Source organism: Anomalospiza imberbis, chromosome 3 (genome assembly GCF_031753505.1).
Source record: "Anomalospiza imberbis isolate Cuckoo-Finch-1a 21T00152 chromosome 3, ASM3175350v1, whole genome shotgun sequence".
Taxonomy (NCBI): Eukaryota; Metazoa; Chordata; class Aves; order Passeriformes; family Viduidae; genus Anomalospiza; species Anomalospiza imberbis.
The window spans coordinates 63,988,543-64,002,846 of record NC_089683.1 but is presented as its reverse complement, the minus strand read 5'-3'; the positions used below and the strand labels follow the sequence as shown (position 1 = coordinate 64,002,846).

General features: G+C 41.5%; 1 protein-coding gene across 9 annotated transcripts in view; it reads right to left on the bottom strand.

Annotated features, from left to right (window-relative positions):
• The window catches only part of NHSL1 (NHS like 1), a 173,890-nt gene that overhangs the window by 78,904 nt on the left and 80,682 nt on the right, over nt 1-14,304 (bottom strand). The window contains exon 1 of one of the 9 annotated variants that reach the window (XM_068184787.1): nt 5,190-5,351. The exons of the other annotated variants lie outside the window; for them this stretch is intronic. Within the exon in view, the coding sequence (XP_068040888.1) occupies nt 5,190-5,205 (16 nt within the window). The 5' untranslated portion in view covers nt 5,206-5,351. Of the gene's footprint in view, nt 1-5,189; nt 5,352-14,304 lie in introns of those variants that run through there. 9 annotated transcript variants of the gene reach the window in all.

The window sequence follows — 14,304 nt, the reverse complement described above, 5'->3', positions numbered from 1 at the left end:
TCCAGAAACTGTGACTTAAAACTCTCCACAACATTATCAAGAACCATCTTAAAAACATTCTTTGTCCACATTATCCTGTTTGGATGACTGTTTCACAACTTCCCTCCTCAGATGGTTTGGAACCTTTTAATGTCTGACTTCAATTAATTCAGAACACAGTCATAACCATTTATCTTGTGCCAATACTCTCCTTGGACTTCAACAGGCTTCCTCCCTCCTTGTGGTATTTACCTCCCAAGCTACCAGCTAGACTAAATAAGCTATGCTTTTATAATTCCTCTGCATATGACCAGCAATTAAGTTTAAAATATTTTAAAGTCTAAAAGTCCGAATAACTTATACAAGAACTTCAAATGCCAAAAACATTTTCTGAATTTTTTTTTTTAATATAGCTAGAAAAAAGTGGGATGATCTGGATGACTGGGCTAGTATTAGAAAGAGATGCCTAAGGTAATTATAGACTGTTTTGCCAGCCATTAACCACAGACAAGATCACAGCTGTGACAGGACTCTGAATAAAAGAATTAACAAAATTTCCATTTCTTAATACCAGGCAAGTGCTTTCACAGGGAACAGGTCTCCCATTTGACAAAGGTTTATGGCATTTCCCTGGAAGTAACAGTAGCCTTCTGCAAAAATGCTGCTGGGGGGGATGGGGCTAGGGGAGAAAGTCAATGTAGAAGAATGACAAGCATAGAGAATACAAATCTGGTAACACAATACTTACACAACGTGCAATCATTACTATGCTTAAAGCACTGAAAAATTCATGAAGATATTAATAGATTGTGAGTATGCGTATGCTGTCTCAAAGACCACTTCAACATGGAATTCTTTCAGTGCTTTTGAATCCAATCAGCTGTGCGTGCTACTTCTACATCTAGTTTAATGTTCTCTAGCTTGCATGCATTTTAGTGCTTAATTTTAAGTGCTGGCTTCTTGCTGCAATTTGACAGAAATTCACTGCCCTCTATTATTGCTTTGCACAGCGATGGCCAAATTCATTGTACTGCAGCCCTCAAGAACAATGGAGGGGGTTAACAGAGATTGCTTAAAAGCAAACATTACCAGGTCAAGGAAAACAGCAGATGATCTTTCTGCCTATGATTCATTTACCAAAAGGCCCTCCTCAGGACTGCAGTGCTGTGTGAATTGTGCAAATGACTCCTGTTGCAGCCTGCAATAAAGACCCAGATGTGGAGCAGAAAGGCAGAGTGTGCATTAAATGCACATGTGAAAGAAAAGCTGTGTCTTAATTATACAGTTGTGACAGTAGAGGAGTCAATTTCCATAATCTTAAGAATAATACCACCTGAGTCAACAAATGGACTACAAACATCAAGTATTTTTCCTCTGTGTGTTTATACTGTGCAGTGTTTGAAAAGCACAAGCTGAAATCAAGTACTGAGGGCCAGGCACATACAGCAGTCTGCCCTGACTCCACATTTCCAATCATCACCTAAAGATTTACTGATGGAGAGCTTCAACACTAACTGATTTCGCAGCTGAATCTGGCTTGCATTGTCACCATACCACCCAAGGGTCAAGCCCATGTGCCCTGGGAAAGGCTGCTGTACCTGCCTGAAGAGATTTTTATCTAATGCCTGAATATGTTCACCCTGCTTTACCCACTGCCACTGACCTTCTTAAAAATTTAACGGAAAAAATAGGCACCCACACCCTGTTCTCTGACCAAAAAAAAGCTAAGCAAAACGACTGCAAACAATAGGCATTCATTCTGCAGGTTCTGTACCCGTGCCATTTGGTGGTCTCCTCAGAGGCAGTCAAATGAAGCAGCTCCAGGGAGTGAACAACATGCCTTCACGATGTGGTGATTAAAAGCATTTACAGGCAACCTCTGAATTGCAGAAGCAAGAGCTGGGGTACTCCACTCTCCCCCAGTGGGTCAGCATGGCACAAATACTCCCTGGGGTTTGCACCTCTGCTACAAACAGAGCCAAGAAAGAAGCAGGGCAGGCATGGCAGGCACTGCAGACACGGCTGCAGCTCTGCCACCCAGGCATTCCACTACCTTTGAAAATTCACTTTGTTTTTATACACACTGACCCTCTTCCAATGCATTTAGATTATAAATGAATCCAAGCAGAAACAGTGTTTAATTGGTGTTCAAGTACATTCGACAATAGAAGTGTAGCCATACGTGAAGGACTCTAATGATACTTAAAAGCAGAAGAATATATTCAGTATGAGAGCATGAACTACCTTCAGCAAGAACATTATTATCCAGATCTGTAATGTTCCTTTTGTTCCAATTTCATTCCATACTTCCAGGCACAGTTAGAAGCCACATGACAGAGAAAGGCTGGTCCTGTACCAGATGCTGTTATCTAAACTCAGCCATGAACGACGTATCCTTCCCTACCTCCAATCCTCTCCTTCCTTCAGTGTGAATTAATAAAGCTGTCATTTAATGGCCAAAACCTTCAAACTTTATGCTGTCTTAAACAGTAAAATCTTGCTAGCAGCTAAGTAGAAACTGATTTTTCCCCCAACAGCATGAGAACTCAGCATGTCTGACAGAGCTCCTAGTGGTGCAGCTGACAGAGCCATCCTGGCATGTCCAAGGTTCACACAGGTGTAACTGAGAAGTAGAGTTTTTTTTAATCTTATAGTCATATGCTTAATTGTCAATCTGTACTTATTCTGCGTTTGTTCAAACTGCTTTTATCCATCAAAGAACTGCAGATAGTAAGTGTCCTCAAAGATACTCACCCTAATAAAATAATGCATATGATATAAAAAACAACTACAAAAATAATGGATCCCATTGTGATTATGCGTAACCAGAACAGAAATAAAAAAATTGAAATGAATACTGGGGAAGAGATGCTACAAGATCAATCCAGGTTTAAACTAGACTCATTTAATTCTGCCAGGAATCTTCACTTTGATAGATTCCTTCATTTAGATTATTTTAAGTCCCCTCCCTCATTTTGGCCTGGTGTTATACATACAAAAAAGTAAAACTTTAAATAGAAATTTAAAAAGCAACTAGTATAATTTTTTTCTTGTCTAGTTCAACTTGGAAAACACATTTATTTAAAGACAGAGAAAATCTGTTTCTGATTTCAAACACTGGATATTTCAGGAGAAAATTGCCAAGAAAGGAATCCAAGGAATGTCCTTACATACACACAACACATGAGACAACTGGGGAGCAGCCCTGTGATCATTAAAAAAAAAAAAAATTAAAAAAAAATTCCGCATTTCTAATATGGAACTCTTCTCCAGAAAGCAAGCAGCACATGCCTGGGATTTTTCATGGATAGCTTCTATCGTAACTTGTTGCTATTATTAGTATAAGACTTCCCTCCCAAATGCACAGCTGTAATAAAAGCAAGGGCAGAAAATACTGCCCAAGTGCAGGCAAAGCAGTAAGCACACATGCCTACTTTACAGCATTTCTTGGCACTACTCTTTCTGCCTTTATAAAAGCTACGAAGGAAAGAGAAACTTCAGGCAAGCATCAAAGAAACGTGAGCTCATTTTTCACCACGTGCCAACGAACAGTTCATGATGTTTGTAGGAATTAATTCTTTACCAGGGAAATTTATTTAAATATTCTATCTGTACTCCTTCAGTCCCAAAGATCAATAACTAGCACACAGATTGCCTCTGCTGCAGGTGCCCAACTTAGCTCAAACTCCAATATATGTTTCAGGAGATGGGGAACCTGAAGGCTATGAAGAGAAGCCCTCAGATGGGCTTTCATCTTGGAACTAGCAACTTATTCACAAATAAAACCTGAAAATATTGAAAAGAATTTTCCTATGCATTCAACTTAGGGTTTAAAAGAAAAAAGCTAGAGCAATTCAATTTAATTACATGAAGGAAAAATATTTTGCTTCTGTACAAGCTCATTTGCTGCATATAGGACAATCTCTGAAAACTTCACTCTTTGGCTCATTTTCAGCCAGGAGATGTAGACTGCAGAAGTCTGTCTTTTTAGCTGCCTCAACAGGCTTGAAAACCTTTTACCTATTATAGTTTTCATGTAAACAATTTCTGTCCTGTAACAATAAAGCTGCAGCAAAAGTTTCATCTTTTATTGCTTTGTAATTCCAGTGATCTGCTGAATTGTTGTGAATTGAAAACCTCTTGTTGAGGAGTTACAAATTTTAAACTGTGCAGTTTTTTTGTACACAAGAACAATTTAATTTAAGGTAAACCACTGCATAGCAAATTGTGCTGCGCAATTTGCTAAGGTTTTCTCTAGGAACACTGGATCACTACCCTGAAATTTGCAGGAAAGGAACTATTTTTATTGTCTTTTTTAATTTATGGTTGTACCAATATCCTTTAGTGGGAATCTTGCATTAACAGAAGATCAGCAGAATAAAAGTAGTCAATGGCTTATAGAATCACAGAACCATTTCCTTTGGAAAAGTCCTCTCAGATCATGGAATCCAACTATTAAGTCAGCACTGCCAAGTCCACCTCTAAACCATGTCCCTAACTAGCTTAGAAAAACACTCTGAGCAAGCACTGATAAGCACTTAAGTAATTAACGTAATTGTTATTCTTTCCCAGGGAAACTGGATTTTTTGTTAATAAAAACTCCTAAACCCTTCCTTACAACGTCCCTCCGGTGTCAGCTTTCACCTTACTTCAGTAAGAAAGGTAGCAGTAATATCAATTTCTAAGAAAAACAGAAATATGGGCGTGAAACAAAACCAGTAAGCTTTTCCTAGTCTTTTGGTTTCAGAACCACGTGCTTAAGAAGTTCAATTCAAAAGATAAAATAAGACGATCTCCTTGGACGTAAAAACTCTGGTTGTTCTGACGGTCTGCACCATCTCTGAATGAGAGGAAGCATCACCCAGCAGAGCAGCAGCGTTTCCATCAAGCACCTGCAATAACACAGCACGACCAACTACCTCTCTGCTCTTCCCCGGGTGCTCCGTGACACCTCACCCGCACGGGGGAAAAACCAAACGAAGGCAAATCCGCCCCTGGTGCTGTCACCGGGAGCGACGCTCCCCACACGATGCCTTGCGGCGGCGTCTCCCGCGCCGGCCGCGCTCCTGCCCTCGCACCGTGCCAGCCTTTTGTCCGCCGGGCTGCCCGGCACCTTCCTGCAGCATCGGGACAACAAAAGGAGCCACAAATCCACGCGCTGTCCCCCAGCACGCCGGCAGCCGCTCTCCCCCCCCGCGCAGCAGCCTCACCTTTCAGGCAGAACATCCTGCGGCCCGGCGGGCAGCGGCCGGGCGGGGCCCGGCCTCCCTCGTCCCGCACCGCCCGCCCGGCCCGCGGGGACACGCGGCCGAACGAGCGCGGCCACTCACGGGCTGGGCCGCAGCTCCTGGGGAGGGCCAGTCCGGATCATCTGTCAGCATTTGTCACTGCCCTCCTGCAGCTCGTGGGCACCCAGGGGTCAGCGCTAGGGAAGGAAGTCACTGTACTCCAGCTCGCCTGTTCCTTACAAATTACTGACTCTTGGTGATCCTCCCCCGGCATCTGGTCTCTCTCTGGAAAGTGCTTTGAGCAGTTTTCTACTTCTTCTATAAATATAGGGTCTATTAATAACCCAAAATCTTCTAAGTGTATCTGAACAGTCAAGCTAGAGAAAATGTTTACTTTTATAATACTGTATATGCCTGTGTGCTTTAAGACTGCAGGTGACTGCAGAGATGGGATGCCCCATCTCTGGAAGTGTTCAAAGGCAAGGCTGGATGAGGCTTTAAGCAACCTGGTCTACTGGGAGATACTCCTGGCCAGAGCAGGGGGGGTTGGAACTACATGGTCTCTAAGGTCCCTTCCAGCCCAAGCCATTCTGTGATTCCTCTGCTCAGCAGCAGAGATGTTGTGGCTAAAAAGATTTCTTATATCATTCCCTGTTTCTGCAGAGGGCACCTTCCGTAACAGAAGGACACAACCTTGTAAGCATTTTATTTTATAAGGGTCACAAAAAGCTGCCACCAGCACCGTGCTTATCCATGTTATTTGGGTCTAAATTAAGCTGTGTTGTGTTGACTGTTATAGGACTTGGCCTTGCACAGCAAATAAATACAAGAACTAGTGAACAAGGTAAGGGTCAGAATAGCCTATCTTGCTGAACAAACAAGAATTGCAACTGTCTCCAAAAGCACAAATCCTAAAATCCTCCATGAAAAGCCAAATGAAAATAAAGAACACATGCAAAGACGTGTTATCTTTAGGTGGAGCTCCAAAAAAACCCCAGGTCCAGACACCTTGAAAACAGCAATTCACACCCCAGATGAAGCAGTGTTAATGAGATGCTGAGTACCATTAGCTGGGCTTCAATATTAAAGAATAACATTACATGTCCTCATGCAAGAAAAGTTATTTCGCTTTAGAGTGGACTATGAGGAGGCTGTGGTGGCAGAAAAATTGAGACATTACATTGGAATTATTCAAAATCAAAAGAACATTTATATAGCTTAGCTTGCCCTTTCTCTCTCAAATCCTGCTAGAAAGGGTAGAGACTAATGTCAAGATTTCCTTGTGCTCTGAGAAGCAAAAGGGCCCTTTCCCCTTAATTCCATTTTCTGGTGCTCTGGGTGTGCATGTGCTCTTTCCTACCCTAACTTTTCAGAGGGCTCTGGGAGTAAACAGTTTATGGAGGCAAAATAAACAAAAACATACTGTAGCTGGAGGAAGGTTACTTGGATACCAGAGGGATTTTAAGGTCCAATCTTGTTAAATCTACTCATTAATTACCTGGAAGGGGAAGTAAGAAGCGCATCAGTGATAATCACTGGACCGAGAGCAGCTGCCAACATTCAACTGGAAACTAAGAAAGGACACAGCAGATTCTAGGGGAGTCACAAACACAAGTAGAAAATACAAAAAATACAAAAACAAACTACAAAAAACAACAACAAAAAAACCCTACAACAAAACCCCAAAAACCAAAATAATAACCAAAACCAGCAGTCTGTTCTGCACATGGGCAATGGGGAAGACTGCGTCAATAAAACAAGAAAGAGGAAGCTAACTATGGAAAAATAATACTGTCTGAGAAGTTAGACACAGCTTAAGAGACAATTGCTGAAAAGTCTGATTTGCTCTGAGCCATAACACCAGTGGCACACACTCCTCTGGGAAGGTTTGGGCCCTTGGGGAAGTGAATCTTCCTCATGGGATACACTCTGTCCTGTTCATCAGCTTCCCCTCCCACCCTCACCAGGAGTAGAGCAAAGAAGTGTGAAAAGGATCCCCACTTTCCTGATGTCAATTGGGAAAAAGGGAATGCTTAAAACAAAAAATAAGTTATAAAAATTCACATATTTTGGAAGAGGGTGGAATTATCTACCCTCAGACAGGCCTAAAGCAGTTCAGCATCTTTTTTTTTTTTTTTTTTTTTTTTTTAGTGTGTCCAGACTCTATGAGTGATCCAAGGACACGTGCAGCTTTACAGCAGCAAAACCAAGGAGGCCTGATATCCCCGACTGCCTCAACGGTAGCAGACCTTGCTCTCTAGGATGCTGGCAGCTCCTTGCTCCAGCTCTTCTGTAGCCTGGCCATTTGCAGTATGAAATTAAATTCCCATCAGGGAACCAGTTCTCCTACACCCTGCATCTCATTTTGCAGTCTGAGACTCTAGGCAACCAAATTTCCCCATACCTGGGTGAACTCTATGGAAAGAACATGGAAGTATCTTCCAACAGCCATATTACAAAATATGCTGACTCTGCAAGGCACTACATGTTGTGCTGGATATCAAGAGACAGCTACAAATGTGAAAGAACATATCCCACCAGATCTGTCCTAGGACAGGAGAAGCACCTCTCCCAGCTGCCATAATGCCATCTGCCATCGCCACGTCTCAGGGGGGCACTGCTCCCCCAAATGGATGCTAAATAGACTGGCTCCATAGAGGAGACCACAAATGACATGGAGAACTGTGCATATATACCCATGTTTAATAGGGAATGGTCATGATCTTTTAAATAGAAATGTTTTAACCACATGAAACTCCAAACCACATCTTTCATCCTCTCCCTTACCCTCAACTCACTGAAACGTCTATCAGCTCTCTGAGCACAACTAGAAGAAAAGCTGTAGTGTCATTTTTCCCTTGTTGAAACATGACATTGCTAGTGCTATTTCTATTAGCTGCCCTAATCTGAAAATGTGACAGGAAGGGAGGAAAATAAATTCAAGAAAAATATGTGCATACGGTCACCACTTTTTGGATACTAAAGATTGTACCATTAAAATGAGCATGAAAGAAAATCCAGCTCAGATCTGCCCAACTCACAGGAAAAAAATGATGAGGATTTAGGCTCTTTCTGTCCAGTTTCACGTGTTGCTGCACATCAAGGTGCATCCCAATTCAACTGCCAGCTGACTGGCAGAGCTGTTGGGACATCTAATTAAGCCTTGTTCCCTTTTAGAAACAAACCAATCCTTGGAGATGTCCATTTCTGATACCCTGGATGGGTGCCAACTATCATTTTTCTAAAGCCTGAATTCTTACATGTTTGCCTTTCAAGCTGTGCATAACACAAAACCAAAAGCAACAGAACAAAACAAAAAACCCAAAACAAACAAACAAACAAAAAAAACTCCCTGAAAAGCTATCCAAAGGAAACAGCTGGAGTAAAAACAAAACTTTCAATTTGAGGGTTGACACAAGCCACACTATCTAGTGTGCAGGCAGCTCAAGCAATAAGGAAAGCCAGATCCAGAACCCACCAGGCCCTGTGCTCCCACTGGTGATAAGACACAGGAGATAATGAGAGGTTAGGTCAGCCCCAGCATATCTTTAAAGAGTCAGCACTGACTCAGAAGCCAAGCACTGGAAAAAATATATTAAATATTATTTTGATAAGTAAAACCAAATATTCTTACAACTCCAAAGCAAGAAAGAAATATTTTGCTATTATCTCTTGCAGTTGATAGTACATATTATATTACCTATTCTACTTGAGGACTAAGTGTGGAATTTCCTCATACAGTGAGGAAGGAAAGAAATATTTCAAAAATTATTTAAGATTAAGAAAATAGTTTGGGGAAAGTCACAGCAAACATAATGAAACAAGTTAACTTACTCAAAAGATCAGGCAGAAAGTATATCCTTTAAAGCAGAAACTCAAAGTAACTCAAATTGCTAAGTATTCACCATAGCAGGAGCTATGGTGATCTATCCTGTCCTGGAAAATTCATGCAGGCAGGTGACTTGTGATGAATGGATCTTTCTAAAATTATCAGTGAAACAACTACTATAGAGCTACTCTTGCACTCCAGATTTGCAGCTGCAGGGCCTTGTACCAACCTTCAAGACTGGTATCAGAAACAGAATTTTCCAAACTCTCAAACGTAGAAGAAAAAAATGGAGTTTTTCATACCATTAAGGAGCAGGAATGAACAGAACCAATATAAACATTTTGGGAAAAAATGTATGCCCATAATTAGAACAACTTTTTTTCCAATAAAACCTCTGACACTATTTGAAATTGTTTTCCTAGAGAATTAAAACAATGACCTTTTGAAGGAGGGACACAGTTCCACTTTGATTCTATGTAAACTCAGGAGCCAAAGTAAAATCCTTTATCTATGTGTCTTTTTTTCATCAAAATATGATTTTCAATGAAAAATCTTTATTTTTATTTCTACCCTAGCTACAGCTATACTGGTGGAGTTTTCAATCAGACACTGTGGACAGCATTTGTTAAGTCCTGTTGTTGTTTCTGATTATTGCAAACAAAAAGTTCTTCTGTAATAAACCCAGCAGTGTTTGTAGGTGCAGACACAAAGTGCTTGGCCTTAAAATTAATAAAATAAATGGTTTTAGGAATGGGCTGCCTTTTGCCTTAAGTGAGGAAAAAAACAAACACAATGAAGTCATGAATTAGTTCGCCTTATCTTTTGTTTGCCTTACTCTTCAGACAAAGGGCACAGAAAGGGCAAAATCTTTTAAAGAGCTGCTGTAGGTCAAGAAAGGAATCTGTAACCAACTTCTCCGAATTCATTCAGGAATTTCTTTGCCACAGAATTTGAACAAAGAGGGCATTCCTGGTTTTGCGGGTAGGACCAGAGTGTACAGAGCCTTAACACATGACCGGAAAAACACACTAATTATATGGAAACAGTGGCTGATGGTCCTAAATTTAAAGAGAGGACAGAGCAGAAATTCTGAAGAAAAAGCCTCGGAAAAGAACAGGCAATCCAATAATTTCAATCTGCTGCTAAAAGACCTGCTTCTCAATTAAAAAAAAAAATGATTCATTGTTTTGTAAGGGTTGTGTGCCAAATTAGCTTTGATTAATGGATGCAACAGGGCTTTATTGATTATGTTTACTATTAAAACAAAACAAAAATGTCCCTCGCAGGCACTTTCATTTACCCAGTCATCTGTGCATTGCTCCAGAAAATTGCCACAGGTTGGCAAGGGCTTGTTCTCTCAGATTGATGTCGTCAGTGTTTCACTAACCTTGGTAACAAGAAGCCACTGGGGAATGCTCTGAGGCCACCTTTGGGTAATCAGGAATACCAAAACCACAGGCAGCATGAGGAACAAACACATGAATTCCCCTGCTATCACCCTGGCACATAAAGACAGCTGCACTGTCCTACAAGGATGAGGAGAACAGGTTGTTTCCTGAAATACGCAAAATTGCGGCATGTGGTCTTTTATTTTAAAAAAACTCTCCAAGGCTGAAACAAATGCCAGACCAACACAAAGCAGCAAAGAGAAAAATCAGTTTCTTTTCTGCCCTAATGTGTACGAGTGTGCAGACACACACCATCCATCCTGCCTGGGGAGCTGTCTTCATTCACAGCACCACAATGCTTATCTGACAAAAAATAGTTCACTGAAAAATTGAAGTTAAACCAGCAGCACTTTACACAGTTGTCTTCTGATTTAAAGCTATGGGCCAAAATACACTCAAGTCCTTGACAAAAATTACAAAAATTGGCACTTTAGCATGATCTGTCCTTGGGTAGCAAATTGAGCCAGTATCCTTATCAGTAACCGTGCTAGGGCAGGGTGACAGAGCCATTTATAGGTTGTTACAACTTCACGTGAGTAGTGCAATGGGAACTATTTCTGCATTCCCACCTGCTTTGATTCCTTCCTTGCTACAAACCTGAGATAGCCCCAAGTTGTTTTCTGCCATTGTCCCTGGGGCAGAAACACATCTGCTGCTTCGCTGAGATCCCGGCATGTGAGAAGTCTCAGCACAGAGCAGCCAGAACAAAATGGGTTACTCCTTATTTGACCTGATTAATTTAACATACTGCCTTCCTCACAGTCCCAGCTGAATGACAATCTGACAGAGACCATGGAAGAGCTGCAGCCCCGTTGCTATTGACAGCTCCACTATCAGAGCCAGCTGGCACGGTGGGAAAGGAGCTGTGGTCCATCTTCTCCCTTTGCAAAACCAGGTCAAGCTGGCTACAAGTCAAACACAGAATTTAATACCTGATTCTGGCACTGCATGTCACAATACCTCATTTCATTCTGAAATGGAAATGCTTTATTTACCATATATGGCATTACATGTATGACTCAAGGTTAGTAAAACTGAGTTAGTAACTCCTGGATGAGAATTTCCATGTAAGTGTACAGTAGGCTGTAATCAGTCTCCCTTACTCATCACCTCTTTGGCAGTCTGGATTACAAAGGAAAAAAATATACAGAAGACTCAATGGAAATTACAAGTAAATACAAACACATTTCAGTTTCTAAAAGGCAACAGCCTCCACTATTCATTAGTTTCTGTCCCTGTTTCAGACATGAATGACAGAATCAAAATTAAGAGCATGTTTCTTCCAAAGGTCCCTCTTTAATTAATGTAGTCATTAGCAAGGTGCCTGCAAGAGTGTGATTCAGAGTATTAAGCCTAATACAAAAACTGTGAGCACCCCCACTGCATTAGGGAGCAAACACCTGCATATGCAAAACAAAGCCATGGGGAAGAAAAAAATAAAATTCAGACATGCAAACAAGCAAAAGGAAAAATAGGCAGCAGGTACAGGAGCAGGTCTGATGGGACGTGACTGATGGGGACATGGTGCATGAACCAAGGCACAGAGTGTGTGGAGGGCAGGTGCCCCTCCAAAGCAGTCAGGAAGCGAAGCTGTCCCTCGCTCCAAGAACTGCTCCTATCAAAGCTCTTGTGCCGTGATTCATGGACACGGCTCCCAGTTCAAGCAAGAAATGAAAAGAGGTGTGGGCAGAAACCTTCCCATCCCCCCAATGTCCACAATATACACTGGTGCACTGGTACTACGGACCTGTGTTACCTTGGAGAAAGTGTGACCAGGGATAACTTCTATTTAAAATCCCCAGGTGCTGATCTCAAGCAAAATGCAGCCCTGTCACTCCCTCTGCTTAGGTGTTTGATCTGACAACTTCTGAGCAGCTTTATATGGAAACCTTCTACTGTGCTTCTCAGATCACTTATTTCGGAGTGAATGAGTAAGTAATTGATGCACCAGTTGCAAAGCACCTAATTTCACAGTCCATAATTGCCTTCCAAACACTACAAGTTCACCACGACTCAATGTCCAGGGAACCCATCTGCTTCAGGGAGATCAAGTGCCAGGCAGAAGCTGCCATGCCATATGTAAGGGAAGCTCTAGAAGGAGCAGAGGGTGTACATATTAATTACCTTTCCTTGGGATGGAAAATGTGCCATTCTCTTAAGTTTCCAACATACATGCTCACATGCTGAAAGTACACCTTGCTTAGGTATCAAAAGCACCTAGGCCTTACATTCTACCCACTTCAGCTCAGGCTTTGGAACAACAAGCTACAGATTCGAGTTGTTACAGCATTTACACTTCAATTCTCCAGGGGAAAAAAAAAAAAAAAAAGCCAACAACAGAGACGTTTCCACTTACAAATGGGAGAGGCCGATAGATAAATTAATACACCAATATAAGCAAAAACAAACAAACATCCAAAACAACCCCAAACAAATGAGGTGGATGGCAACCACCTCAAAATTTCTTTAATGTTATTGAACTTCTGCAGCTAAAAGACAAGAAGAAAATGTATTTCACAGTTTGAATCACAAACTGTCAAATCCACCCCACTTAATTGTTCCAAATATTATAATAGAAACTAAATACGCTCTTTCAGAATTCATCAGCTTTATTAACTTAGCCACACTCTTAACCTTCACCTTCTTTTCAGTTTTAATAGACTGGAGGAAAAACAAGAAGTTGTTACATTTGCAATGTTCTGCCAGAATGACCATACTGGAGACAAAGGTCTCCTCAGTTTTACAGGACAACTGGCTAACAACTGCATACAAACAGAATTTTTCATGTACTCTATAACGAAGAGCAGTGCATGGGAAAGCACATACAGCACGTTGTTTCAGCTCAAACAGTGCATCCAATCACTGAAAAGCATCCAGTCTGCTTTACAAAATACAGCTACTTAACAGTAAAATATGAAGGTCAGGAGGCATCAGTTTTGACCCCTAGTGAGGGGGAAACATTTCCCCCAAGCATTCAGCCTTAAGAGTACCCTGGGAACAAGAAAAAGCGTATAAAGCTTATAAAAGTATAAAGAAATGTATATATCATGAAGTAAAACTGGAAACCTTTCAAAGCAATACACTCCCAGAATTAAAACCACAGCACCTCGTTTGTTTTGTCATGGCCACAAAGAAGCAAACCAAGGAGCGCTGCACCAGCAAGCCTGCTAATGCAAACAGCACAGAAACTGCGAGACAAATTGGGTTGCAGTGTCCCTGTAACTTTGGAAACACTGGGTTAAGTCAGATGCTGCTCAATTTGTTTGCATTTCCCACAACTGTGGTCTTCTACAGTGCAACCAGCCAAGAGAACTCCGGCTGGAGCTACTCTGAACCTGAAATTCAAGGTGTCAATAAAGGCAAGCACAGTCAGGGTCTCACCTGACAGCAGCACAGAGCTGCCCAGAAGGACCTGGGATCTGCCCCAAGAGTTCTCAAACACCAGGGGTTAACTTCCTCTCTGCCTAAGAAAAGCACAGTTCTGACACAGCAGCTCTCACACACTGTTCTTCCCTTCAGCTCCTCCATCCTAACAAAAAACATTCCACAATCCCCTGAGAGATTAAGACTCTTCAACACAGTTAGCTTACATTAGTTACGGCTCTCGGAGTAGGCAGTGGAACTAGCCACAACTCTTCATAAAAAAATCTACTGGGAAATGTCCTTTAGCACAGACTGTTGTTCTCCTGTCTACTTCCTGGAGAGGCACAGACATGCTGGGATGGCAGACAGGAAAAAGGGAAGGACTGCAGCAAGTTTTATATAATTATAGATTTTTTTTTTTAATTTTATTTTTACCTGGAACACTTTTGATCAAATA